The sequence below is a fragment of the Pan paniscus genome, chromosome 10 (assembly GCF_029289425.2).
Source record: "Pan paniscus chromosome 10, NHGRI_mPanPan1-v2.0_pri, whole genome shotgun sequence".
NCBI classification, from domain to species: Eukaryota; Metazoa; Chordata; class Mammalia; order Primates; family Hominidae; genus Pan; species Pan paniscus.
In genome coordinates this window covers 116,904,732-116,929,606 of record NC_073259.2, presented here as the reverse complement: position 1 = coordinate 116,929,606, position 24,875 = coordinate 116,904,732, and the positions used below count along the sequence as shown (strand labels likewise).

The window sequence follows — 24,875 nt, the reverse complement described above, 5'->3', positions numbered from 1 at the left end:
GCAGAGATTATAGGTACCCACCACCACACCTGGCTAATTTTTGTATTTTCAGTAGAGACAGGGTTTCACCGTGTTGGACAGGCTGGTCTTGAACTCCTGACCTCAGGTTATCTGCCCACCTTGGCCTCCCAAAGTGCTGGGATTACAGGCGTGAGCCACCATGCCCGGCCGAGCACTATCACTTTCATATCAATTTTACAGAGAAAGACAGTGGGTCTCGGCTGGGTCTGATGGCTCACACCTGTAATCCCAGCACTGTGGGAAGCCAAGGTGGCAGCCTGGCCTGGCCAACATGGTGAAACGCCGACTCTACTAAAAATACAAAAATTAGCTGGGTATGGTGGCACACACCTGTAATCCTAGCTACTCAGGAGGCTGAGGTGGGAGGATCACTTGAGCCTGGGGGGAGGAGGTTGCAGTGAGCCGAGATCGCGCCACTGTGCTCCAGCCTGGGTGACACCGACAGAAGGAAAATGGGTCTCAGAAAAAGTACCTGACCTTTAACCTCACAGTTCCTTAGTGGGGAGGCCAGTTTGAATGAACCAGGCAGATCCCAGGGTTTCTACACCTCCCTGGTGGGGCTGTCATGGTGATTCCTCTGCTCAAATATCACCTCACCCAGAAGCTTCCCTGACCACTTGTCTAAGTGGCCTCCTCCATTACTCTGCCCTTAGCCTGCTTTGTTTTTCTCCCAAGCTTTTTCATGATTGGACATCATATTTCATTTATTTGACACATATCAGTGCCTATCTTGTTCTAAGACCCTTACCAATATTAATTCATTTAATTAATTATTATTATTATTATTTTGAGACAGTCTCACTCTGTCACCCAGGCTGGAGTGCAGTGGCGTGATCTCGGCTCACTGCAACCTCCGCACCCCCTCAGTTCAAGCGATTTTTGTGCCTCAGCCTCCCGAGTACCTGGGATTACAGGCACCCACCACCACAACTGGCTAATTTTTGTACTTTTAGTAGAGACGGGGTTTCGCCATGTTGGCCAGGCTGGTCTCGAACTCCTGGCCTCAAGTGATCCACTGGCCTCGGCCTCCCAAAGTGCTGGGATTACAGGCATGAGCCACCGTGCCCGGCCTATTAATTCATTTAAATGCAATATATTTACCATATATGATTTTAAACATATTTGCATATATATATATTTTTACTATATTTCCCACTTGATTGAATGCTCTTCAAGGGCAGTGATTCCATTTTGTTCACTGATGGAACCCAGATTCCTAGACTAGTGCCCAGGAGAGCAACAAACATAGTTTATTGGATGAGTTGAGTGAATGAGAAAATGACACAATGCTTGGGAAGCACCTGGAACATACTGGGTAATGGCATTATAATGATATGTTTTTTAAAGCCCAAATGGAGGTTGAGTTTTATATTCATTTCGTATGGCTGCTGTAACAAATTCCCAGAGATTTCGTGGCTTAAAACAACATAAATTTATTCTCTTGCAATTGTAGAGATCAGAAGTCTAAAATCAAGACGTTGCCAGGATTGGACATGGTGGCTTGTGCCTGTAATCCAAGCAACTGGGGTGGCTGAGGCAGGAGGATTGCTTGAGCCTAGGAGTTCAAGACCAGCCTAGGAAACATAGCAAGACCTTCATTTCTTTTATTTTTTAGACACAGGGTCTCACCCCATCAACCAGGCTGGAGCACAGTGGCATGATCATGGCTCACTGCAGCCTTGATCTCCCAGGCTCAGACGATACTCCCACCTCAGCCTCAGGCATGTACCACCATGCCCAGTTAATTTTTTGCATTTTTTGGTTTCGCCATGTTGCCCAGGCTGGTCTTGAACTCCTGGGCTGAAGCAATCTGCCCGCCTTACCTCCCAAAGTGCTGGAATTACAGGCATGAGCCACTGCACCCAGCTGAGACCCTCGTCTCTAAAAAAACAAACAAACAAAAACCCTTAAAAATCAACCGGGCATGGGGAACATCACACACCGGGGCCAGTCAGGGGGTGGTGGGCCAGGGGAGGGATAACATTAGGAGAAATATCTAATGCAGATGACGGGTTGATGGGTGCAGCAAACCACCACGGCACGTGTATACCTATGTAGCAAGCCTGCATGTTCTGCACATGTACCCCAGAACTTAAAGTATAATAATAATAAAAAAAAGTCAACCGGGCATAGTGGTGTGTGTCTGTAGTCCCAGCTACTCAGGAGGCTGAGGTGGGAGAATCCCTTGAGCCCTGGAGGTCGAGGCTGCTGTGAGCTATGATAATGCCACTGCACTCCAGCCCGGGTGACAGCTCTGTGAGCAAGACCCTGACTCAAAAAAGAAAAGAAAAAGATATCAGCCGGGCTCCATTCTTTCTGGAGGCTCTGAAAGGAGAATTCATTTTTTGGCGTTTTTCCACTTTTAGCAACTGCCTGCATTCCTTGGATTGTGGCCTCTTCCTTCACTCTAATCCCTCAGTTCCGTTGTCACATCTCTTACTACTGACTCTGACCTTCTCACCTCCCTCTTACAAGGACCCTTGTGATTACATTAGGACCTCTTGGGCCTCCTCCAGGAAAATTTCCCCATCTAAACATCCTGAGTTTAATCACATCTGTAAAACCCTCTTAGCATGCAAGGTAACATAGGCAGGGATTCTAGGGATTTGGAATATGGACATCTTTGTGGGCCATTATTCAGCCTATCAGAGCTTTATTACCTCTGAATATCATTTTGGAATGAATAATTAAGGAGAAATTACAAGTTATTTGCTTTAACAGGCAAACTATTGGCCAGGTGCAGTGGCTCACACCTGTAATCCCAGCACTTTGGGAGGCCGAGGTGGGTGGATCACTTGAGGTCAGGAGTTCGGGACCAGCCTGGCCAACATGGTGAAACCCCGTTTCTACTAAAAATACAAAAATTAGCTGGGCATGGGGGTAGGCACCTGTAATCCCAGCTACTTGGGAGGCTGAGGCAGGAGAATCACTTGAACCCAGGAAGCGGAGTTTGCAGAGAGCCGAGATCAAGCCACTGCACTCCAGCCTGGGCAACAGAGCAAGATTCCATCTCAAAAAAAAAAAAAAAGGGAACTATTACTTATAACAGTTGGTCATTAATGACAAAACCGCAATTACTTTTGCACCATTAAAAAAAAAATGACAAAAACCGCAATTACTTTGGCACTAACCTAATTTGCACCAACCCTTTCTGAGGCTGTCCTGGAAGAACCTGTCTTTGCCTGAGTTCTAAAGCAGAAAAACATGGGTGAACCAGGTTCACCACTCCTTAGTTACATAACTTGGGGCCAGTGCCTTAACCACTCTGTGCATCAATTTCCTCACCCATGAAATGAGAATCACAGGGTGACAAGAATGAATGTACCTAAAGTGTCCCAACCCAGAAATGGGCCTAGGGCAGATCCACAATGCCATTGTCACTAATGCACAGGGGCTGTAGAAGCACAGAGAAGGGGTGCCTAACCCAGCCACGGGGCAAGGAAGGCTTCCTGGAGGAGGTGATCTTGGAGTATAAGTGGGGGGACATTCACATGTTAATAAATCATGTCCCCCACACACTCACAAAGCACTTTGCATTGTGCCTTAGCAGAGAGCAAATAGCTCAATAACTCACTGTTTTTTATTAGTTACAAAAGTGAGCTGGGACTACAAGGAGGAGGTCAAAGATGATTAAATAAACTATTATATGATGAAAAATCATGATACTGATTGGAAAGGGCTCTAATGCATGGGAGAAAACTTCAGAGCTGCCTCTACTGGATTGTTCTCCTCCTCCATGCCCAGGGCTTCTTGGGACCTGCCCTGACTGAGGCCTGGGAGCTTTCACTTCCCCTTGTCCACTCCACCCCATCAGAGGCTACTGAAGTCAAGCCGACAGGCTTCCTTTTTTTTTTTTGAGACAGAGTGTCAAAAGTGGCACGATCTCAGCTCACTGCAGCCTCTACCTCCTGGTTTCAGGCGATTCTCCTGCCACAGCCTCCCGAGTAGCTGGGATTACAGGTGCACGCCACCATGCCCAGCTGAACCACAGGCCATTTTCACAAAAGGCTTTAGAATGGCCAAAGTTGTAAAAGAATCAAATAAAGACAGGATCAGTAAAAGTGCTTTGCTGAGCTACACTGAAGTCTGAAGTAAGTGGAAGAATCAGTGACACAGTACTGATGCCATTTTTACTTAAAAATTTGATACTTTGGCCAGGTGTGGTGGCTCATGCCGGTAATCCCAACGCTTTGGGAGGCCAAGGTCGGGGGATTGAGTGCCGCCAGGAATTTGAAACCAGCCTGGCCAACATAGCAACACCCAGTTTCTGCCAAAAATAAAGTCAGCCAGGCGTGGTGGTGTACACCTGTAGTCTCAGGTACTCCGGAGGCAGAGGCAGGAGGATGGCTTGAGCCCAGAGTTCAAGGCTGAAGTGAGCTAGGATTGCACCACTACACCCTGTCCTGGGTGACAGAATGAGACCTTGGCTCTTAAAAAATTTTTGTAAATATTTTGACCAGGCACAGTGGCTCACACCTGTAATCCCAGCATTTTGGGAGGCCGAGGCAGGCAGATCACTGATTTCAGGAATTTGAGACCAGCCTGGCCAACACGGTGAAACTCCATCCTACTAAAAATACAAAAATTAGCCGGTCATGGTGTTGGGGGTCTGTAATCCCAGCTACTCGGGAGGCTGAGGCAGGAAAACTGCTTGAACCCAAGAGGCAGAGATTGTGCCACACTGCACTCCAGCCTGGGCAACAGAGCAAGACTCTGTCTCAATTAAAAAAAAAAAAAAAAAAGCAAATTTTAAAAATATTTTTTTCATCATGGATTTGGCATTAATTTTGATTTTCTAAAATATTGCATTAAAATACTATTTATCTTAATCATTGAGTTTTTGGGGGCACCCTCTTACATTTTGCACCCTCACGCTGGCCCCAGCCTGACTCCTGAGGCTTTTCTTAGGGACCGTTCCTGGCTCTACGGTAATGGGACAAGACAGAGAGATGGACCCATTATGATAAGGCAGACTGACACTTGCTGTGTGTTTAAGGGTAGGGTGAGGGCTACGAGATCCTGGAAATGACACTGCTTAAGGGGCAGGGAAAGCTTTTTGGAGGTGATTTCTAGCAAGAGTTAGTTGTGGGGAAGAAAAGGGCTCTCAGCTCTAAGAGGAAGTGAGAAGGGGTGGAGACTGCCTCCAAAAAAGTTGGGGTGAGTGGAAAAGCAGGCGGGCCAGAGCAGGGGGATTAGGATTGGGGGCCACGGACGGGTACCAGGATCAGATCTAGGTAGGAATTTCTTGGTGAAGAGGCCATTGCATTCGTATAGGCAGTAGTTCTCAGACTGTCGTCCCCAGACAGAAGCATCAGCATTGCCTGTGAATTTGTTAGACGTGCAAATTTTCCAGCCCTACAGCAAACCTTGTGAATTCGAAACTCTGGGAGGTGGGGTCTAGCAATCTGTATTTTCTCCAGGGGATTCTCAAACTCTCAAATTTGAAAACTAATGTAAGAGAGACATAAAAGAAAAATAAATCATAATGAAACAACATGCATTACAATGTGGAAATGCTCAGCCACTACTCCCTGAGAGGACACAGGGGCATCTCAGAAGCATGGGCCTGCCAATAATCAATGTGCTTGGATTTGAGAAATAAAATATTCTCTACTCAACTGAATTTTGTCCACAATTTTGCCTTATATTTGACATTTAAGTACCTATGACTGTCTGTCTACCTAGAGTGCAGCTACAGTTGTGGGCACCTTGTGTGGGATGCTGTAATATTAGCAGAGGCGTTGCCATCCATTACCTCCTTTTCCCTAAGGATGGATGAACAACTCTTGACAAAACTCTCAAGCAAAACAAAGTATATTTTCCCTTCCTTTCCCTCCCCTCCTCTCCCCTCCCCTCCCCTCCCCTCCCCTTCTCTCCCCTCCTCTCCCCTCCCTTCCCTTCTCTCTCTCTTTCTCTCTGTCTTGCTGTGTCACACAGGCTGGAGTGCAGTGGCACGATCTCAGATTGCTGCAACCTCTGCCTCCCGGGTTCAAGTGATTCTCCTGCCTCAGCCTCCTGAGTAGCTGAGATTATAGGTGCCCGCCACCACGCCTGGCTAATTTTTTGTATTTTTAGGAGAGACAGGGTTTCAACATAGTCACCTTTCTGAAAATTCAGTAAAAAATACTAGGCTAGCCATGGTGGCTTCTGCCTGTAATCCCAGCACTTTGGAAGGATTGCCTGGGCAACATAGTTAAACTTTTTTTTTAAAGGAGCTGGGTGTGGTGGTGTGTACCTGTAGTACTCAGGAGACTGAAGCAGGAGGATGATTTGAGCCTGGGAGATGGAGGCTGCAGTGAGCTATGATTGTGACATTGCACTTCAGCCTGGGTGATGGGAGTGAGACCCTGTTTCAGAAAAAAAGTGAGAGAAAGAAAGAAAGAGAGGAAGGAAGGAAGGAAGGAAGGCAGGCAGGAAGGAAGGAAGGAAGGAAGACTAGTGTTGATGTATGAAATGGAGTTAGGTTCTGGCTTCAGATTACTATAAATGGGTTTTTCACCCAGGAAACATTTTGTGGGAATGGAGCAATTCTTCTTGGGGAGACTGTCCAGTGCATTGGAAGACATTCAGCATCCAAGGCTCTTGCACTCTAAATGCCAGGAGCTCTCCCCCTCCATCAGCAAGACAACCACAAACATTCCCACAAATCCCCTCTTAGAAACGCTCCGTAGAAGCTACAGTGCCCCCCACTAGAATCACCTTTGAGATGAATCGTGCTGAGACCCTGTGAATAATATGGAGGAGGTCACAGCCCCAGGACAGAGGGAGGGACGGGGAAGAATCCAGGAGGCTGCGTGGGTTTCCTGTTGGGCAGTAAGACAAATTTGCTAAGCTGCGGGGCAGGCTGGGACCACTGCGTTTGCGAGTGCTTGTGCAACATGCAGAGGTTGGGGGTGGGAGCCGGGAGATGAGATTTTGGCTAAAAGAAAAGTTTCCTACTACTAAGTCAAGCCAGAATTGCCTTCTTGGTAACTTATTCCATGTTCCCCTCTCCATCCCCATAACTGGTCACCTCTCCCCGGGACAACAGCAGCAGCCTCCTCCCTGGTCTCCCTCAGCCCACTGCCCCGTGGTCCCTCATCCACGCAGCAGCCGGAGCGATCTTTCCAGAGAGGATGGAGACTCCAGCCATTCCTCCCCTCTTCCCTTCCCTGAGTGCTGGCCTCCGGTTGACAAACTTCTTCCTGCTTCAGGGCACGCTGATCCCCCCTGCTTGGAGAGCTGTCTCTCCGTTCTTTCACCTGTTAATCCTGCTTATGCTCAAGCCCAAGCCTCAGAATAAAGCTCTTCTGGGAAGCCTTCCCTGACCTCCAAGGAGTTGGCTGGGTTTCAGAACACCCAGAAAGAATTCATTGAAAAAGATTAGCAAAATACTTTTTTAAAAACGTGCCTAATAACTTGATTAACCTCTGCAAAATTAGGCGAATCTATTTTGCTTACTGTTTTTGTTTTTTGGTTTTTTTTTGAGACCGAGTCTCGCTCTGTCGCCCAGGCTGGAGTGCAGTGGTGCGATCTCAGCTCATTGCAACCTCCGCCTCCCAGATTCAAGCGATTCTCTTGCCTCAGCCTCCCGAGTAGCTGGGACTACAGGCGCGCACCACTCTGCCCAGCTAATTTTTGTATTTTTAGTAGAGACGGGGTGTCACCATGTTGGCCAGGATGGTCTCGATCTCTTGACCTCGTAATCCGCCCGCCTCAGCCTCCCAAAGTGCTGGGATTACAGGCGTGAGCCACCGCGCCCGGCCCCAGGACGTCTTTTATTTCCTGGTCGCTGTACAGTCCTGTCTGCACGGTCGCCGGGCCTCAGTTTCCCCAGGCAGAGCAGCGGGCAGGGCCCCTGGGGCGTACGGGCTCCCGGCGGCGCGCGCGCCCCCGAGTCCCAGGCCAGATGGCGGGGCGCGCGGGCGGGGGCGCGTGTGTCGGGCGCGCGAGGGACGTGATCTACCAGCCGAGGCCTCGGGCAGCCCTCAGGGCCCCCGCGCACGCGCGCCTCCTCGCCCCGCCCTGCCCGCTTCCCCGCCCACTCCGCGCACTGAGGCCGGCGCGCGCCGGCGCGGGAGGCGGGAGCTGGGGGCGGGGGCGGTGGCGACGCCGAGGGGGAGGGGCGGGCCCGGCCCGGCTCGGCCCGGCCGCCCGCGCGCGGCTCCAGGAGGCCCCGGGCCCGGCCCGGGCGGCGGTGGCGGTGGCGGCTCTAGCTCGAGACGTCTGTGGCGCCCTCGCACCGCGCCGCAGCCATGGCCCTGGTGACCCTGCAGCGCTCGCCCACGCCCAGCGCTGCCTCCTCCTCGGCCAGCAACAGCGAGGTGAGCCCCGGGCTCGCCGCGCCCGGCCTGGGCCGCCGGACGCCGCGCGTGCGGGGCAGGGGGGCGGCTGCGCGGGCTCCTGGGGGCCCCGCCGTAGGAACAGAGCCGGGCAGCCGGACCGGGGTGACCGTGCGAGGACTGTGTGCGATGTGACCCTGTCTGGGGGAGCTGTGCGGGGACTTTGTGTGCGGTGTGACCCCTATCGGGGGGCGACTTTGCAGGGACTGTGTATGCAGTGCGACCCCTCTGGGAGTGTCAGCAGGATACTGTGTGTGCGCTGTGACCCACATCAGGGGGTTACCCCCATCTTGGGGTGACCCCCTGTTAGGCGGAGACTGTGTGCGTTGTGACCCCTGAGGGTGACTGTGCAGAGACTGTGTGTGCAGATGTGACCTCGTGATTGTGTGGGGACTGTGATTTCAGGTGTGACCCCCATCTTGGGTTGACCTCTGTCTGGGGAGGACTGTGCGTCTGTCGGGACTCCCAGTTGTGAGTGACTCTGCAGTGTGACCAGGGTCCAGAGGTGACTGGATGTGCAACTGGGACCCTTGATTGGGTGACTGCGTGAGCCGCTGGTTCTGAGACCTGTGGCCCGGGTAGTTCTAGGCCCTTTGCCTGTATGCCTGCCTGGCTGTGCGATGTGAGATGTGACTGTTGCTGACCTGCCGTCCGGGGACTGTGCCAGCGTGAGACAGGCATCTGGGAGTGCCCCTACAAACGTGTGAGATTGTTTCCCCGCGTGCCGCCTCTGGAGTTCTGTCTGTAGGCGTGCCTGTGTCACTGTGTGACGGTGACCGAGCGTGCTGTGGGCTCTGTGTGGCTGTGTCTCACGTCTGTGTGTGCAGCCTTAGTCTGGCTTTTCCTTTCTGTAACATCACTCAGGCCTGTGTGTTTATGTGCATCTATCTTTCTGTGTGGCTGTGACCCATTCTGGGTGATTGCATAGGTGCATTCCTGGGTTGCGTGTCCTGGCACTGTGCGCGTTTTTGTGGGTCTGTGTGTGGCCCAGGTCCGTTTGCCTGGCCACTTTTTCCTCTGGGGTTGATTGAGGGCACTGTTGCCCTCTTAGCCTGCAGGGTTGGCCTGGCTTGTCCTAGGTTGGGGCCTTGGGCCTCTGAGCAGGTCAGCCCTCTGTAGCTGCAGGGATGACCCTCTGGTCGCGCAATCTTGCCCACCATCTCTTGAAGAACCCGTCAAGGCCTCTGGTGTAAACTCTTACCTATAACAAGGCTGAGTGTCCGCCTGCAGACCCTTAGCTGTGTTTAGAGAAGACTGGAGGAGCGGCCCTGCGGTCCCAGGCCCAGGAAGTTCCGCAGCCGGCATCTGGGCTCTTCAGCCCCTTTCTTTGTGGGAGGGAGTGGGGGAAGTTGACTGATAACACGGGGGAGGTTTGTGTGTCTGTGTGAGACAAGAGAAGAATGTTTGCATTTGGCTTGACAGCCCTGTCTCCTGGTAGGGTAGTTCTTCAGCCTTGTTTTGCTGGGATTGGCAGGGACATTTTCAGAGTGGCTGGGAAGTTGAACCTTCACAGCCCCCTCCTTGGAGAGGAGAGGCCATTCATGAGTTATCTACACACAGAAGGTTCTAGTAATCCCCCTCTACACGCTGATTAGAGGCAAAAGAACACTAGCGATCAATAGTCTGCTACTGAGAAGTTAGGTTGCAGGAGCACCTTTCCTTCCCACAGCGAGGAGGGGCTGTTTTCTGTTCCTATCACTGCTGTCTGTCAATTTATGCACTTAATCTCAGGTTCTCATCACAAAAGTTTATGTGAGGTAAGGGGAGAGGTTGGCTTCAGGCTGAACCTGTCAGCCCAGATTTCTGATTCAAAACCCCATGTTCCTAGAGTTACTTGCAACCTAATCTGTTCTTGTCTTACGCATTTTAAGGTCTTATTATTTTTTAGTTACATACCATAAATTTGCCATTTTAAAGTGTACAATTCAGTGGTTTTTAGTATATACATGAGATTGTGCAACCACCACCATCTAATTCCAGAACATTTTCATCCCCCCCAAAATAGGAACCCTGTACCCGTTAGCCCTCACCTGCAGCCTCCCCCTGCCCCATTCTCCCTAACCTTAGGCAACCACTAATCTACTTTCTGTATCTATGGATTTGCTTATTCTGGACATTTTATATAAATGGAATCACACCCTGTGTGGCCTTTTGTGTCTGGCTTCTTTGACTCAGCATCACATTTTCAAAGTTCATGCATATTGTAGCATGTGGCAGTACTTCATTCCTTTTCATGGCTGTATAATACTCCATTATATGGATGTACCACATTTTGTTGGACATTTGTGTTGTGTCTACTAGATACATTTTCAATTATTATATAAAGCATTATTTTTACCAAGTGCCAATGACCTGATAAACATAAAGTAAAACTCAGGCAGCTTTTATGTGATCATAGCAAAGCTGCAGCATTCATTGCTTGGCTTTGAATGTGCTGGGATGTTTCCCGAAGGCAAGGCCCTCGTTCAGTCGTGTTGAGGTGAGAAGCAAGGTGGGATGGAGACAGCAAGTGTGTGTGGGGTCAGGAGACCTAGGCCAGGCCGGTTCTGCCCTGGTCCGCCCTCGCTTGAGTTGCTTCCTGTCTGTGGGCCCTGGCTCATCTAAAAGGACTGAATTACCTCTTTCATGTGTTCCTTGGCAGATGTAGTTTCCCTGGAATAACTGACCTGAGATGGCCTTTCATCTGAGAACCTCAGAGAGTGACCGAGAATTAAATTATTGTGAAGTCCGTACCCCCAAGTCACGTCATCACTCTTCAAATTGCAACTTCATAATGAGTCAGACACTTAGGGCAGTGCTTTCCTGACACAGCCAGGCCTGCTGCCGGCGTGGGAAACAGCGGGGATCACAGCCCTCAGTTCTAAGGCTCTCTTTTCTCTTTTAATTTTCTTTCTTTTTTTTCCCAGTCTTTTATTATGTCACTTATGTCATTTTCCTGTGAATCTTATCTCAGTTCCTTTGTGTGAACAGGCAGAGCACAAGAATAGATAAATCAATAATTTTCAGGAATGGATCATAACATTGTTATTTCTGAGAAACATTCAAAGTGACTAATTTTCATGGGCAGATCTCCAGGCACTTTTTTGGATTGGACCAGAGTTTCTCAACCCACTGTTGATACTTGGGACCAGAACATTCTCTCTTGTAGGGGGACCATCCTGTGTGTTGTGGGATATGCAGTACATGTGGGATCCTGTCCTCTACCCACTAGGTGCCAGTAGTGACCTCCAGAAAAATGCCTCCAGACATCTTCCAATGTCTCCTGTTGAGAGAACTTGCTCCGCATTGAGAACCACTGGGTTAGACCCCAACATACTCTTTGTCAATTTGTTGCTCTTGTGACTTGTTTTGTGGTCATTGAAGCCTTCCCTGCTCTTTCCACTTCTCCTTCAGTGTGGGGTAGGTGCCTCTGCAGAATCTTGTATGTACTTCATCTTAATATGATGTAGGGACTCCCAGGCCCTCTGGTGTACGCTTTTTTTTTTTGAAACGAAGTATTGCTCTTTCACCAGGCTGGAGTGCAGTGGTGCAATCTCGGCTCACTGCAACCTCCGCCTCCTGGGTTCAAGTGATTCTTCTGCCTCAGCCTCCCAGGTAGCTGGGATTACAGGTACATGCCACCATGCCTGGCTAATTTTTGTATTTTTAGTAGAGACAGGGTGTCACCTTGTTGGCTAGGCTGGTCTCGAACTCCTGACCTCAGGTGATCCGCCCACCTTGGCCTCCTGCAGTGCTGGGGATTCCAGGTATGAGCCACTGCGCCGGGCTGGTGTACTCATTCTTGGTTGAAGTTGCCACCTCCTGGTGGGTGTCCCTTGCTGCCCAGGCCCCTCCCTACATTATCTCTGGACCCTTTTTCCTTCGCCCTTGGCTCCTGCCTCATTTCTGTCCTCGATCAGCCCTGCATCTCTCCCAGCCATCACAGCTTTCCAGGTTTCTCTTTCCCATTCAATGGGCGCCTCTGTGCAACATAAAAAACATGCCAAGTCCCGGCAGTGCGGAGTTGTTTGGGGGATGTGTGTGTGTTTCCTTCTCATTTCAGTTTGCTCTCTGAAAGAAAAAAAATAAAAATAAGTCATAGGTACTTCTGGAGCCCAAACTCTTGGCCTTTTAGATTTCAGAAAATATTAAATATCTCTTTCTTGCATTTATATAAATAAACCGATAGCCTAGGATGTTTCGTATCAAACGTTTAAGTCTTTTCGAGAACCATCAAGAGCTTTCAAGACCCACAAACAGACGGCCTGATTCCTGGCCACCTTCCACTGTGCAAGTCTTGCCTGGGTTGGTTTTTTGAAAATGGTGTTCATCACTCAGCTGTTATTGCCTGGCTCCGCGGAGGAAGTGGATTCTCTTTAAACATGACCCCCTCCCCTTAAAAGAGAAAAACAGGATAAGATCCAGAACAACCCCGGAAAGTTGAGGGCTGAGGGCTAAAAGACCGTGCTGGGTAACAACACCAGATAGGAAATGTTGAGCTAACAGGACTCCATCCCCTGGACTGCGGCAGGAATGTGGGTCAACATTTGGAAACCTGAAAATTCCGCCACGGAAATGACTCCAAGGGACAGACCGGGATTGGTGAGGAAAGGGCACGGCTGTTTAGAAGTAGCTAGGTTTCCTGGATATCTTTATCTTTTTCCAGTACCGGGGTAGAAAATGTGAGACTGCCGCCCGAGGCGTGTTGACAGTGGTGCCTGTGGTGTGATATTCTCTTTCTTTCTCTGTAGTTGGAGGCTGGCAGCGAAGAAGATCGAAAATTAAACCTCAGGTAAGCAGACTTTCAATTTTTGTTCCTAAGTCTTTCTCCCAAGCAGGTAAGGAATGCTCTTGTTCCTCTCCCAAAGGGAAAACCTTCAAAAAGAATATGCCAATTTTGGGCTGGGTGCGGTGGGTCACGCCTGTAATTCCAGCACTTTGGGAGGCTGAGGTGGGTGGATCACAAGGTCAGGAGATCGAGACCATCCTGGCCAACATGGTGAAACCCTGTCTCTACTAAAAAAATAGAAAAAATTAACCGGGCGTGGTAGTGTGTGCTTGTAGTCCCAGCTACTTGGGGGGCTGAGGCGGGGGAATCGCTTGAACCCGGGAGGCAGAGTGAGCCAAGATCGTGCCACTGCACTCCAGCCTGGCGACAGAGCAAAACTCCGTCTTAAAAAAAAAAAAAAAAAAAAAAGAATATGCCAATTTTTTAGTGCTTTAGAAATTATATCTAAAACACATAAAACTGAAGTGCTTTAAAATCCATACATATGTCTAGCCACTTTAATAATATTATATAACGCTTGGAAAAGAAGGAAAATAATTGCCATTATTCTACCACCCTTACATTACCATTTTGAGCATTTTTTGGTAACTTATTATTTTCTAATAGAGACAGGGTCTTGCTGTGTTGCCCAGGCTGGTCTTGGACTCCTGGCCTCAAGACATCTTCCTGCTTGGCCTCCTGAAGTACTGGGATTACAGTCATGAGCTACTGTGCCCGGCCTAACTTGAGCATTTTTATGTATTTTCTTGCAGACTATTCTTCTGCTTAAAAAAAAAAGTAATAATCATGACACTCTGCCCTCACTTTTTCATCTTGCTTTTGGTAAGGTGTTCCTTTTGCGGTAAGCACTTCGCTGATTTGAAACAGATACTCAACCCCCTAAAGGTATCAATTCAGGGTGCTTTAATTGTGCTTATGAGAAATCTTTAGCTCTGCTCATTTAAAAGATTCCAAGATGCAGTCTTCAGCTGATGTATTCACTAATGGACACCAAAAACATTTTTGTTTTTTCTTTGCCAAAAATTAAGTTCTGCCTTTGTTTGTGTGTTTTGTTGATTTATAGAAGATTCAGCCCTTTGTTATATTAATATCATGTATTCCTTCATACCAAGGAGCCAGTCTTAAACTCTGACCTCATAGTTTTAAAAAAAGTAAATAAATTTTCAGGAATATTGTTCTTTAAAAAAAAAAATAGTCTGTTTTATCTCATGAGGGGAAGGAAAATTAATTGGAAAAGGAAATATGCGTTCAGAAATTGGGGTCAACCATTCATTACCGACAGCAGGGTGTTCTGGTCAAACTCATATGCAGAATTGGTAGAAATATGCTCAGCTTTTCTCCGATGTTTCTGTGTGCTTGAGTGAAGGGAGGGGAAATACTCACTTTTATTACGGCACACATGATTTCTAAAGATTATGTGGGTAGGGAAACACTAGCCTGCAAGAATCAAAGAGATGCCTTATTTCTGGGTCCTCGCTGGGGGACTTCTGCTGGGTCCTCACTTTTAATGTTATGCTCAAGATACAGGACACATTTGCTCCATCACCCTGGGGTTTTTGATTGGTCAGGTCAGGGCCCACGTCAGGGTTCCCAGGCTAGAAGCAGCTGGATTCCCAATGGGGGCAGTCATGGGCCGAGTTGCAGATCAGACTGTCTGGGTGGAAGCAGGGAGGGGGTGGAGTGGAAGTCTGGAGACTGACTGTCAAGGAGGAACTGAAAGAGGGGCTTGCCCACCTCAGAGCGGCTCCTGTAGGCACCCAGCTCCCTTCCCCCCAAATCTCCTCCCCCAGATCCCTGCCCCCAACTGCCCTCCCCACCAGCTCCTCTCTCCACCTGTTCTCCTCCCCAAAATCCCCTTCCCCAGATCCCTCCCTCCAGGTTCCCCTCCCCCAACTCCCCATCTCTCTTCCCCACTCCCCTCCCCCAGATCCCCTCCCCAAGCTTCCCTCCCCCAAATCCCCTCCCTAGATCCCATCCCTAACCATCCCTCCCCAATCCCCTCCCCCATCTCCCCTCCCTGAAGTCCCCTCTCTGAGCTCCCCTTCCCCCAGCTCCCCTCCCTAAATCCCCTCCCCAAGTTCCCCTCCCTCAGCTCCCTTGCCCCAGATTTCCTCCCTAGATCCCCCTCCCCAAGCTCCTCTCCCATTTCTCCTCCCCATCTCCCCTCCCCCAGCTCCCCTCCCTAGATCCTCTCCCCAAGCTTCCCTCTACCAGATCCCCTTCCCCAGCTTCCCTCCCCCATCTCCCCTCCCCCATCTCCCCTCCCCAAGCTCCCCTCTCCCAGATCTCCTCCTTAGCTCCCCATCCCCACTTCCCGTCATTGAGCTCCCCTCCCCAAGCTCTTTTCCCCCAGCTCCGTCCTTGAGCTCCCCTCCCCATCTCCCCTCCCCCAACTCCCTCCTGGAGCTCCCCTCCCCATCTCCCCTCCCCCAACTCCCTCCTGGAGCTCCCCTCCCCATCTCCCCTCCCCCAGCTCCCTCCTGGAGCTCCCCTCCCCATCTCCCCTCCCCCAGCTCCCTCCTGGAGCTCCCCTCCCCATCTCCCCTCCCCCAGCTCCCTCCTGGAGCTCCCCTCCCCATCTCCCCCCCTCCAGCTCCCTCCTGGAGCTCCCCTCCCCATCTGCCCTCCCCCAGCTCCCTCCTGGAGCTCCCCTCCCCATCTGCCCTCCCCCAGCTCCCTCCTGGAGCTCCCCTCCCCATCTCCCCTCCCCCAGCTCACTCTTGGAGCTCCCCTCCCCCATCTCCCCTCCCCAATGCTCCCCTCCCCCAGCTCCTTCCTGGAGCTCCCCTCCCCATCTCCCCTCCCCCAGCTCCCTCCTAGAGCTCCCCTCCCCATCTCCCCTCCCCCATGCTCCCCCTTGGAGCTCCCCTCCCCCATGCTCTCCTCCCCCATGTTCCCCTCCCCCAGCTCCCTTCTGGGCTCTCCTCCCCATCTGCCCTCCCCTAGCTCCCTCTTGGAGGTCCCCTCCCCCATGCCTCCTCCCCTGGCTCCCCTCCAGCCCTTTCTTGGGGTTGGAATCTCTTCCATCTCTTGTCTCTCTCAGGGCTGTTGTTGATGAGTGAGTACTGAGCTCTGTCACTTAGACTGTCTTTGGGGCAAAGAGCTATTTTTATTTTTTAATTACCTTTAATAGCTTATAGCATAGTGTTTTCAGTTAATAAGAACTTATAAATAGCAGTGACATGAAAATGTGTATGTGGACCTTTCTCATTAGTATTTAACCTTTTTTAAAATTAAAACTTTTTATTTTTATTTTTTAGAGACAGGGTCTTTGTTGTCCAGGCCGGAGTGCAGTGGTGTGATCATAGCTCACTGCAGCCTTGAACTCCTGGGGCCAAGCTATCTTCCCACCTCAGCCTCCCAAGTAGCTGGGACTACAGGCGTGCGCCACCACACCTGGCTAATTTTTTTAAATGTGTTTTGAAGAGACGAGATCGCACTGTGTTGTTGAGGCTGGTCTCAAACTCTTGGGCTTAAGTGATCCTCCCACCTCGGCCTCCCAAAGTGCTGGGATTACAGGCGTGATGACAGTCACTGCACCTGGCCCTTTTCTTGCTAATAAAAGGTCCCTTTCTCTGTCTAGTTGGGAGCTGCAGGGGACCTTACAAAGGGATGGGAAATAAAGCTTTGGCAGCTTTCCATATTCTCAAAACAGCCCTAGGAGGGGGGTTTTCCCGGTTGGTGGTTGAGGCCCAAGATTGGAATTGGGAAATCCTGTATTTGAAGCGAGACCTCTAATGCCAAGTTGATCCTACTCTGCCGCCTTTCTGGAGACCAGGTTAGTAGTACTGTTGAATTAGCTGTCTTGGACATACAGGTGAGGGAGCATGCCTAAGGCCACTGGGGTGGATTAGCAGCAGCGCCAGGGCCAGCACCAAGGACTCATGCCAACAGGTGGCGGGTGCCTCCTGGGATGTTGGGTCATTCTGACCACCACCGAGAGTCCTTCCGTGCCACTGTCAGCAGGTCCCCAACACCATTGTGACCACAGGGAGACCCTGGGCTGGAGTTGGAGACCTGTGTTCTCATTTAGGGTGGGATGCTGGGCTCTGGGCTTGTCCCCCTAGGTGCCCTTTTAAACCCCTCTTCAGCCACCTTGACGTCACACTCACCTTTTTAGGCACAGGACACCATCCTGCCTCCTAGCCTTCCTTGCTACACAAGAAAAGTTGTGTCCTGGTTTAAGCTTTGACTGAAACTCATTCACATCCGTGTGTTAATTTGCATTTTCAGGCCTCTTCTCTCTGAATCTCTCCTAGAGAAGAAAATTATGGAAGAGTTGGTTGCTTTCTGTTTGGGGTCAGGAGAATTAGGGAGAGATTTCTCTTTGTTTCCAATGGATCCTGAAGGTGAGCTGCCATCACCTCATCTCTAGGAGGTGCTGTAGGGAGAAAAACTGGAGGTAGCAGGATATTTCTCTCTCTTTTCTCCCCTCCGTCTAGCCTTAATTAATAGTTTCATCTTTTGGGTCATCGAAAAAGTCAGCTCTGATTCATCCATATCCAATAAATTGCAGGGTCACATGGATCGATCGGGTCTTCCGAGCCACCTGCCTTCTTTTTCTCAAGTTCCCTGGTGGCGCCTCTTCAGGTCCTCACATCTCTTCTGTCCCGTCACAGAGGAACACCCCGGACCCATCCTCTCTACCTTGACATATCACACCCTGGTCCCTTGATGCTTCTTCCTTCTGGTCCTCGGAGTCTTTTCTGAGCTCCAGCGTCACCGGCGTTGGTGGCCTTTCCGCCCTCCCCTCTCGCATGTTCCTTTTCCAGTCCATCGGGACTACTCCCTGCTCCCCAGTCACACACGTTCCCTAGGCCAGTTCCTTTTCACCTGGCTGTAGTCCTCATGACCAGCTAAAAGTGCGCCTGCCCCAGATGTTTGTGATTTCCCTCTCTTCAGAGAAAGCAGGGAGCCCCTGGCATCCCTATCTGTGACAGGTGCTACACCCGCCTTACGATGCAGGTCTGTGTGCCCTTGTTGCATCCCTAACTGCTCTCACATTCCTTAGTGACGGCCTCATTTCTCTGCCTTTGTGTAGCATTTAAACAGTTTAAATGGCTGGGCACGGCGGCTCACATCTCTAATCCCAGCACTTTGGAAGGCCAAGGCGGGACGGATCACTGGAGCTCCGGAGTTCGAGACCAGCCTGGCCAACATGGTGAAACCCCCTTTGTACTAAAAATATAAAAATTAGCCGGCCTGGTGGTGCGCTCCTGTAATCCCAGCTACTCGGGAGGCTGAGGCAGGAGAATTGCTTGAACCCGGGAGGTTGCAGTGAGCCAAGTTTGCGTCACTGCACTCCAGCCTGGGCAACAGAGCGAGACTCTGTCTCAAAATAAGTAAGTTGATAAAAGTTAACAGTTTAAATGGATGAACCTTTGACCCTGCAGTAAATTCCAGACATGTAGGAGAAACAGCCAGGTGTAGAGGGAAGGCAGTGGGGTTCTGAGTCAGGCAGACCTAAGTTTGGCATCTGGCTCCTGTGCTGGTGGCTGAGTTCCTTTACCTTTGTGTGTTCCTACAGCTCTGTGGGTCTCAATTGTTCCACCTATAAAACAGGGATGACACTGTGACCTTTCAGGGTTGTGGAGTAGTTGTGTGACGTTCCTTGTCCAGGCCAGGCCCAGTGGCTCACGCCTGTAATCCCAGTACTTTGGGAAGCCAAGGTGAGTGGATCGCTCGAGCCCCGGAGTTTGAGACCAGCCTACACAACATGGCAAGACCCCATCTCCGCAAAAAAAAAATAGAAAAATTAGCTGGGCATGGTGACGCATGCCTGTAGTCCCAGCTACTCAAGAGGTTGAGGTAGGAGAATCACTTGAACCCAGGAGGTCGAGACTGCAGTGAGCTGAGATTGTGCCGCTGCACTCCATCCTGGGTGACAGCAAGTCCCTGTCTCAAAAAAAAAAAAGTTCCTTGCCCAGAATCAGGTCCACAGTGGGCTTGGTTGCTGTGCTCGGTCTTCACAAAGTATTGCTGACTTGCAATGTTAGTTCACGGCAGAGGAGAATTAAAGGGGCCGACTCCTGCAGGTGCTGGGTCCAGGCCTGAGAGGGCGCCCACCATGGATGCCCTTTAACTTGGAGCAGCCTTCCTCCTTTACCCGGCTACATTCCTATAAGATGCAAATAAGAATACAGACTTGGAGGAAGCAGTGTTGTAACTCAGACAGTATTTCTGAAGGCCTTCTGGGAAGTGTCTCAAGAACTGATCATCTCACACCCAGCATGCAGATGATTGCAGCAGAGCAGTATAGATCCATTTCCCTCGCTCTCCCCTGCCTTCTGCATGTGCAGGCTGCTGCTGGCCGCTCGTAGTCCCTCTTTGGAAGCTGTGCCGTTCAGACTGTGGGAATTGGTGAGCAGATGGCCCTGCTGGCAGCAGCTCCTGGCTCCCTTGCCATCCCGGGAGCCGGCTCAGTCTGGCATGAGACATAAGTAGTTGTGGGCTAGGTAGGACACTGGGGAGATAATATTGTCCCCAGGGTGTGGATCAGGAGTGAAGTTTTTTTTTTTTAATCCAGCATTTCCAAGTCAATTGCGGGAACGTGGTCATTAGAATTATTATAATTTGCTCATTTGTGATTGCCCGCCCTAGCAAAGGCTTGGGCCAGAGCGAGCTGCAGGATTTTGTCTCTTCTGTTTTATTTGGTTTCAGTGGTAAACTGTGAACTCCCTGACTCCTCTGCCTTTCTCTCCGCACTCCCTTCCCCTTTTGGTCTCCACTTGGAAGTCCCCCAGGGACCCCATTCTCCCTACAGCCTTTTGAAGTGTGATTTTGCCTTCACCCCCTCCCCTACAGTGTCAGAGTGGATGGGGGTTGGCATGTCATTGCCCTGCAGACCATGCTTCCCCTCTTCATTGAACACCCCTACTTTTGCACCTGTCCACACTCTGGGGTTCCTCCCTGCCCTTGGCAGTCCATCTTAGCCTGGGCTTTATTGTCTTTGTTGCTTGTCTGTCCAGTTAAGTCCTGCCAAGAGGTGTCGTGCACCCCGTGCATCCAAGTTCTGTGTCTGTACTGGAGATGGATGTGTGCATAGGTTACTGTATCAGTCATTGCTTGCTGCATGACAAGTTACCACTAACTTAACAGTTAAACAATATATGTTTATTTTGTTTAAATTTGAAATGGAGTTTCGCTCACGTTGCTCAGGCTAGAGTGCAATGGCGCAATCTCAGCTCGCTGCAACCTCCGCCTCCCGGGTTCAAGCGATTCTCCTGCCTCAGCCTCCCGAGTATCTGGGATTACAGGTGCATACCACCACACCTGGCCAATTTTGTATTTTTAGTAGAGACAGGGTTTCATCATGTTGGGCAGGCTGGTCTCGAGCACCTGAACTCAGGTGATCTGCCCGCCTTGGCCTCCCAAAGTGCTGGGATTACAGGCATGAGCCATCACGCCTGGCCAGCCACTGCACCCAGGCCATGTTTATTATCTCACAGCTTCCATGGGTCAGGAATCCGGACACGGTATAGCTGGGTTCTCTGTTCGGGAACTCACAAGGCTTGCTGGCCGGGGCTGGGGTCTTGTCTGAACCCCAGGGTCCTCTTTTAAGCTCATGTGGTTCTTGGCTGAATTCATTTTCTTTTTTTTTTTTTTTTCTGCTCTGTTGCCCAGGCTGGAGTGCAGTGGTGCGATCTCGGCTCACTGCAGCCTCTGCCTCCTGGGTTCAAGTAATTCTCCTGTCTCAGCCTCCCGAGTAGCTGGGACTGCAGGTGTACCCTGCACATTTTTGTATTTTTAGTAGAGATGGGGTTTCACCGTATTGGTCAGGCTGGTCTCAAACTCCTGACTTCAGGTGATCCACCCGCCTCAGCCTCCCAGAGTGCTGGGATTACAGGCGTGAGCCACCACGTCTGGCCTGAATTCATTTTCTTGCAGCTGTGGAGAATTCGTGGTGCTTGCTTCTTCAAGGCCAACAGGAGAGTCTGCTTCTGTAGGGTCTTATGACAGATTGTTATCACTGGAATGACTGTCTTATCGCCTTTAATGTGCAGCACAGCCTAATTAAGGGAACAGCTCTCCCATCTTGTTCTCTGGTCCCTCCCACATTCAAAGAGAAAGGCTCACTCGGGTGCATGCACCTAGCAGAATTCTGCCCACCAGTCAATCTGTCTGTGTTCTAGGGATGCCCCCAGTCTAACATAGAACACATGTAAACAAGTAGGCTTCCATTCAGCGTTACAGATGTGCCTAGTTTGGGGATGGTAAGGGGTGCCTGGTGCTCATGGGAAGAGACCAGAAACACGGGGAGCGAGCCTTGCAGAGTCTGACATCACCCTGGTAAACACTGGTCCCCTCCACTCAGCACCCACATGCTTGTTCATGCTCTGAGGCTTAGTGTCTCTTGGATTTGCCCCCACCTTGAACATGCTGGCCTTAAAAATAACCGCCTGTGTTGATTCTTATTTTTTTTTTCTAAGATTTTGGACTTAGGGAGGGATGGGCATGGGTTTGGCTCCTGTGTCTGTCCTTTGTCACCTCCTAGGCTATTATATGATCTCGGGCAGGCCTTAGTTTCAAATGGCCAGTATAGTACACAGCTTGTAGGGTGGTTGTCAGAATTAAATGTGCTCATGATGCGAACCCCTTCTCCCATAGTAGACATTCAACAAATGCCCCTGCCCGTACTTCCTTCATGGTAACAGCTTCTGTTGGGAATGATTCGTGTCTTCCTTTTTCTTCTCATAGGCGTTTTTCTCTCCTTAGTGTTTCCTTGGTGTTTGGTACTTGCTTTGTAGTATATGTACTTAGGTACAGAAATGTTTCCTGTAATGCAGGACTGGCTGCGTAATTTGTGGAGCCCAGTGCAAAATGAACATGGGAGAGCCCCTTTTTAAAACATTATTAAGAGGCTGGGCTCAGTGGCTCATGCCTGTAATCCTAGCACTTTGGGAGGCCGAGGCGGGCGGATCACTTGAGGTCAGGAGTTTGAGACCATCCTGGGCAACGTGGTGAAACCCTGTCTCTGCTAAAAATACAAAAATTAGCCGAGTATGGTGGCGCGTGCCTGTAATCCCAGCTACTTGGGAGGCTGAGGCAGGAGAATCACTGGAACCCGGTAGGTGGAGGTTACAGTGAGCTGAGATCACACCACTGCATTCCACCCTGGGCGACAGAGTGAGACTCTGTCTCAAAACAAACAAACAACAACAACAACAAACATTATTAAGAATTTCAAGATGGCACCAACAGAATATTAAACCAAGCACGGGGCCCCTCTGAGCACATATGAAGAAGCTGGCCCTGCCCACTAGACCGTGAGCCACCCTAGGGACAGGGCTGCCTGACCTCCTGCCTCACAGTGCCCAGTTTGCCCTGGATAGGCCCTAGAGGTCTTGTAAATTGAGTATTGTTTCCTGTTGAGCAACTAAAAGTGGTCTTGGACTTTCAGGAAACAAAGGACAGAGAAATTCTTCCCACCGTTGCCTCCATTGCAGTTTAGTAATATCGGTGCTGTTAGATCAGTCTCAAGACCCTTCTGTCCTCATCTGTCTGCTTGTGAGCTATTCATTCAACAAATATTTTTTGAGCTCCTACTGTGTGCCAAGCCCTGTTTTAGGGGCTGGGAATATAGCAACAAACAAAATAAAAATTCCTGCTCTGGAAGCTGACATTCTGTTGAGGAGACAAGACAGTAAATAAAATAAACAAGCACAATAATCGTGTGTTGGTAAGTGCCCAGGCGAAAAAATAAAGCAGGGATGGAGGAGAGAAAAGGGAGCACCCATACTCCACTCTGTGAATTGCCTTGTGTGCATTATTTCAGTTAATCTTTGTGAAAACCCTGTAAGGACATTTGAATTCCCATTCCCTGGAGGAGAAGACTAAACCCCAGAGAGGTCAGTGGCCTGTTTTTATTTAGTAGTAAACGGTAGAGCTGAGACCCTCATACTCCATGTCTCATTGACTCCAAAACCTGTGCTCTTCACCCCAAAATCCAAGCACTGTCTTTTCCTCCTCCCTATGCATCAGAACCCACACTGGGAGACAGAATGGAGTTTATCAGAAGAACCAGGCTTTGCAGTCCATTCTTCCTGGTGAGCCATTAGCGGCATCACTATGTGCTTGGGCAGGTCCCGTCAACTCCCTGAGCTCTACTTAAAGCAGGGATTGTCACGTATCCCCTTCATGTGCTGCAGCCCGGAGAACATCCGGGTGGTAATGAGGCCAGCTTCTGCAGGCTGCAGGCTCTGGGCTTGGAACTTTTGCACTTGCTGTCATCTTGTTGTCACAAGCCTGCAAAGTAGGGACTCTCCTCATTTTAGGAAACCAGTTCCACGAGGCTGGTGGGAGGCCTGAGCCAGGGTTTGAATGCAGGCTGCTGTGATTCAGGGACCTGAGTCCTGCCCCAACCCCTGTGGCCTTGTAGGTAGTGGCCTCCCATTGACTCCCACTTTTAAACATTGGGGCATATTTAAACATTGGGGTCATTGTGCTGTTTGGCTGTTCCTTTTGGTTTAACTCGGGTTTTATTTCTGCAGTTTGTTGGAACGTTTGATTTGAAAATCAGAATTTGCCTTCAATTTTTTTTCCCTCTCTCTCTCTTTTCTTCTTTTTGAGACAGAGTCTTGCTCTGTTGCCCAGACTGGAGTACAGTGGCATGATTACAGCTCATTGCAGCCCCGACCTCCTGGGCTCAATTGGTCCTCCCACCTCAGCCTCCCAAGTAGCTGGGACCACAGGTGCACACCACCTTGTATTTTTGGTAGAGACAGGGTCTCACTGTGTTGCCCAGGCTGATCTTGAACTCCTGGACTCAAGTGATCTGCCCACATCGGCCTCCCAAAGTGCTGGGATTCCAGGCATGAGCCACTGTGCCTAGCTCTCTCTCTCTCTATATATACACACACACATATATATATATATATATATATATATATATACACACATATATACTTTTTTTTTGTGGGGGGGGATGGAGACTTGCTCTGTCACCAGGCTGGAGTGCAGTGGCACGATCTTGGCTCACTGCAACCTTGCCTCCGGGGTTCCAGTGATTCTCCTGCCTCAGCCTCCCGAGTAGCTGGGATTACAGGCATGCGCCACCACCCCTAGCTAATTTTTCGTATTTTTAGTAGAGACGGGGTTTCACCATGTTGGCCAGGTTGGTCTCGAACTCCTGACCTCAAGTGATCCACTCGCCTCGGCCTCCCAAAGTGCTGGGATTACAGGCGTGAGCCACTGCACCCGGCCCTATATATTTTTTTTAATTAGAAAACTCATTCTAGAATGGGGACAAATGAGGACAGAGACGTGAAGAGTTAATTCTGTCAGAACTTAATTAAACTTTTCATTAAGGTTAACGTAAAACGAATTTCGCTCAGAGTCTAGTAGGTTTCATTAAACTTTTGAAACACCAGTACTTAGACTTCAAAAGAACACCTCAGGGCTCTGGTCTCCTTCCTGTGCACTTAGCACATCGCATGAGCCTGCGCGCATGCATGTACACACCAGGAATGTGCGTGCAAGCTCAGCTCGTAGGTAGCGGTGTTACCAGCGGTCATCTTCATGATAAATGGGGCAAAGCTGTGAGACGGAGTCAGACAACCTAGGGTCCATCTTGAGATGCGTCATCTGCTGTGCAACCTAAGGCAACGCCTCTTCACTTCTCTGGGTCCCTGTCTCCTGCTGTGTAAAGTGAAAAGACAAGATTAGGTGATGGCCTCCAAATTTAAGAATGAGTCCTCAGACCCACCAATCTAGATCTGTGTTTATATTGTGGTGCTCATCATTTGCTGTGTATTTGTAACTGACTA

General features: G+C 50.0%; 1 protein-coding gene across 3 annotated transcripts in view; it reads left to right on the top strand.

Annotated features, from left to right (window-relative positions):
• The first annotated feature begins 8,130 nt into the window (after nt 1–8,130).
• SSH1 (slingshot protein phosphatase 1) overlaps nt 8,131–24,875 on the top strand; it is a 75,156-nt gene continuing 58,411 nt past the window's right edge. The window contains exons 1-2 of one of the 3 annotated variants that reach the window (XM_034934417.3): nt 8,131–8,324; nt 13,073–13,113. In XM_034934417.3, coding sequence (XP_034790308.1) covers nt 8,256–8,324; nt 13,073–13,113 — 110 coding nt within the window. In that variant the 5' untranslated portion in view covers nt 8,131–8,255. The remainder of the gene's footprint in view (nt 8,325–13,072; nt 13,114–24,875) is intronic. The other 2 variants (XM_063593629.1, XM_034934419.2) reach the window with 2 other exon arrangements.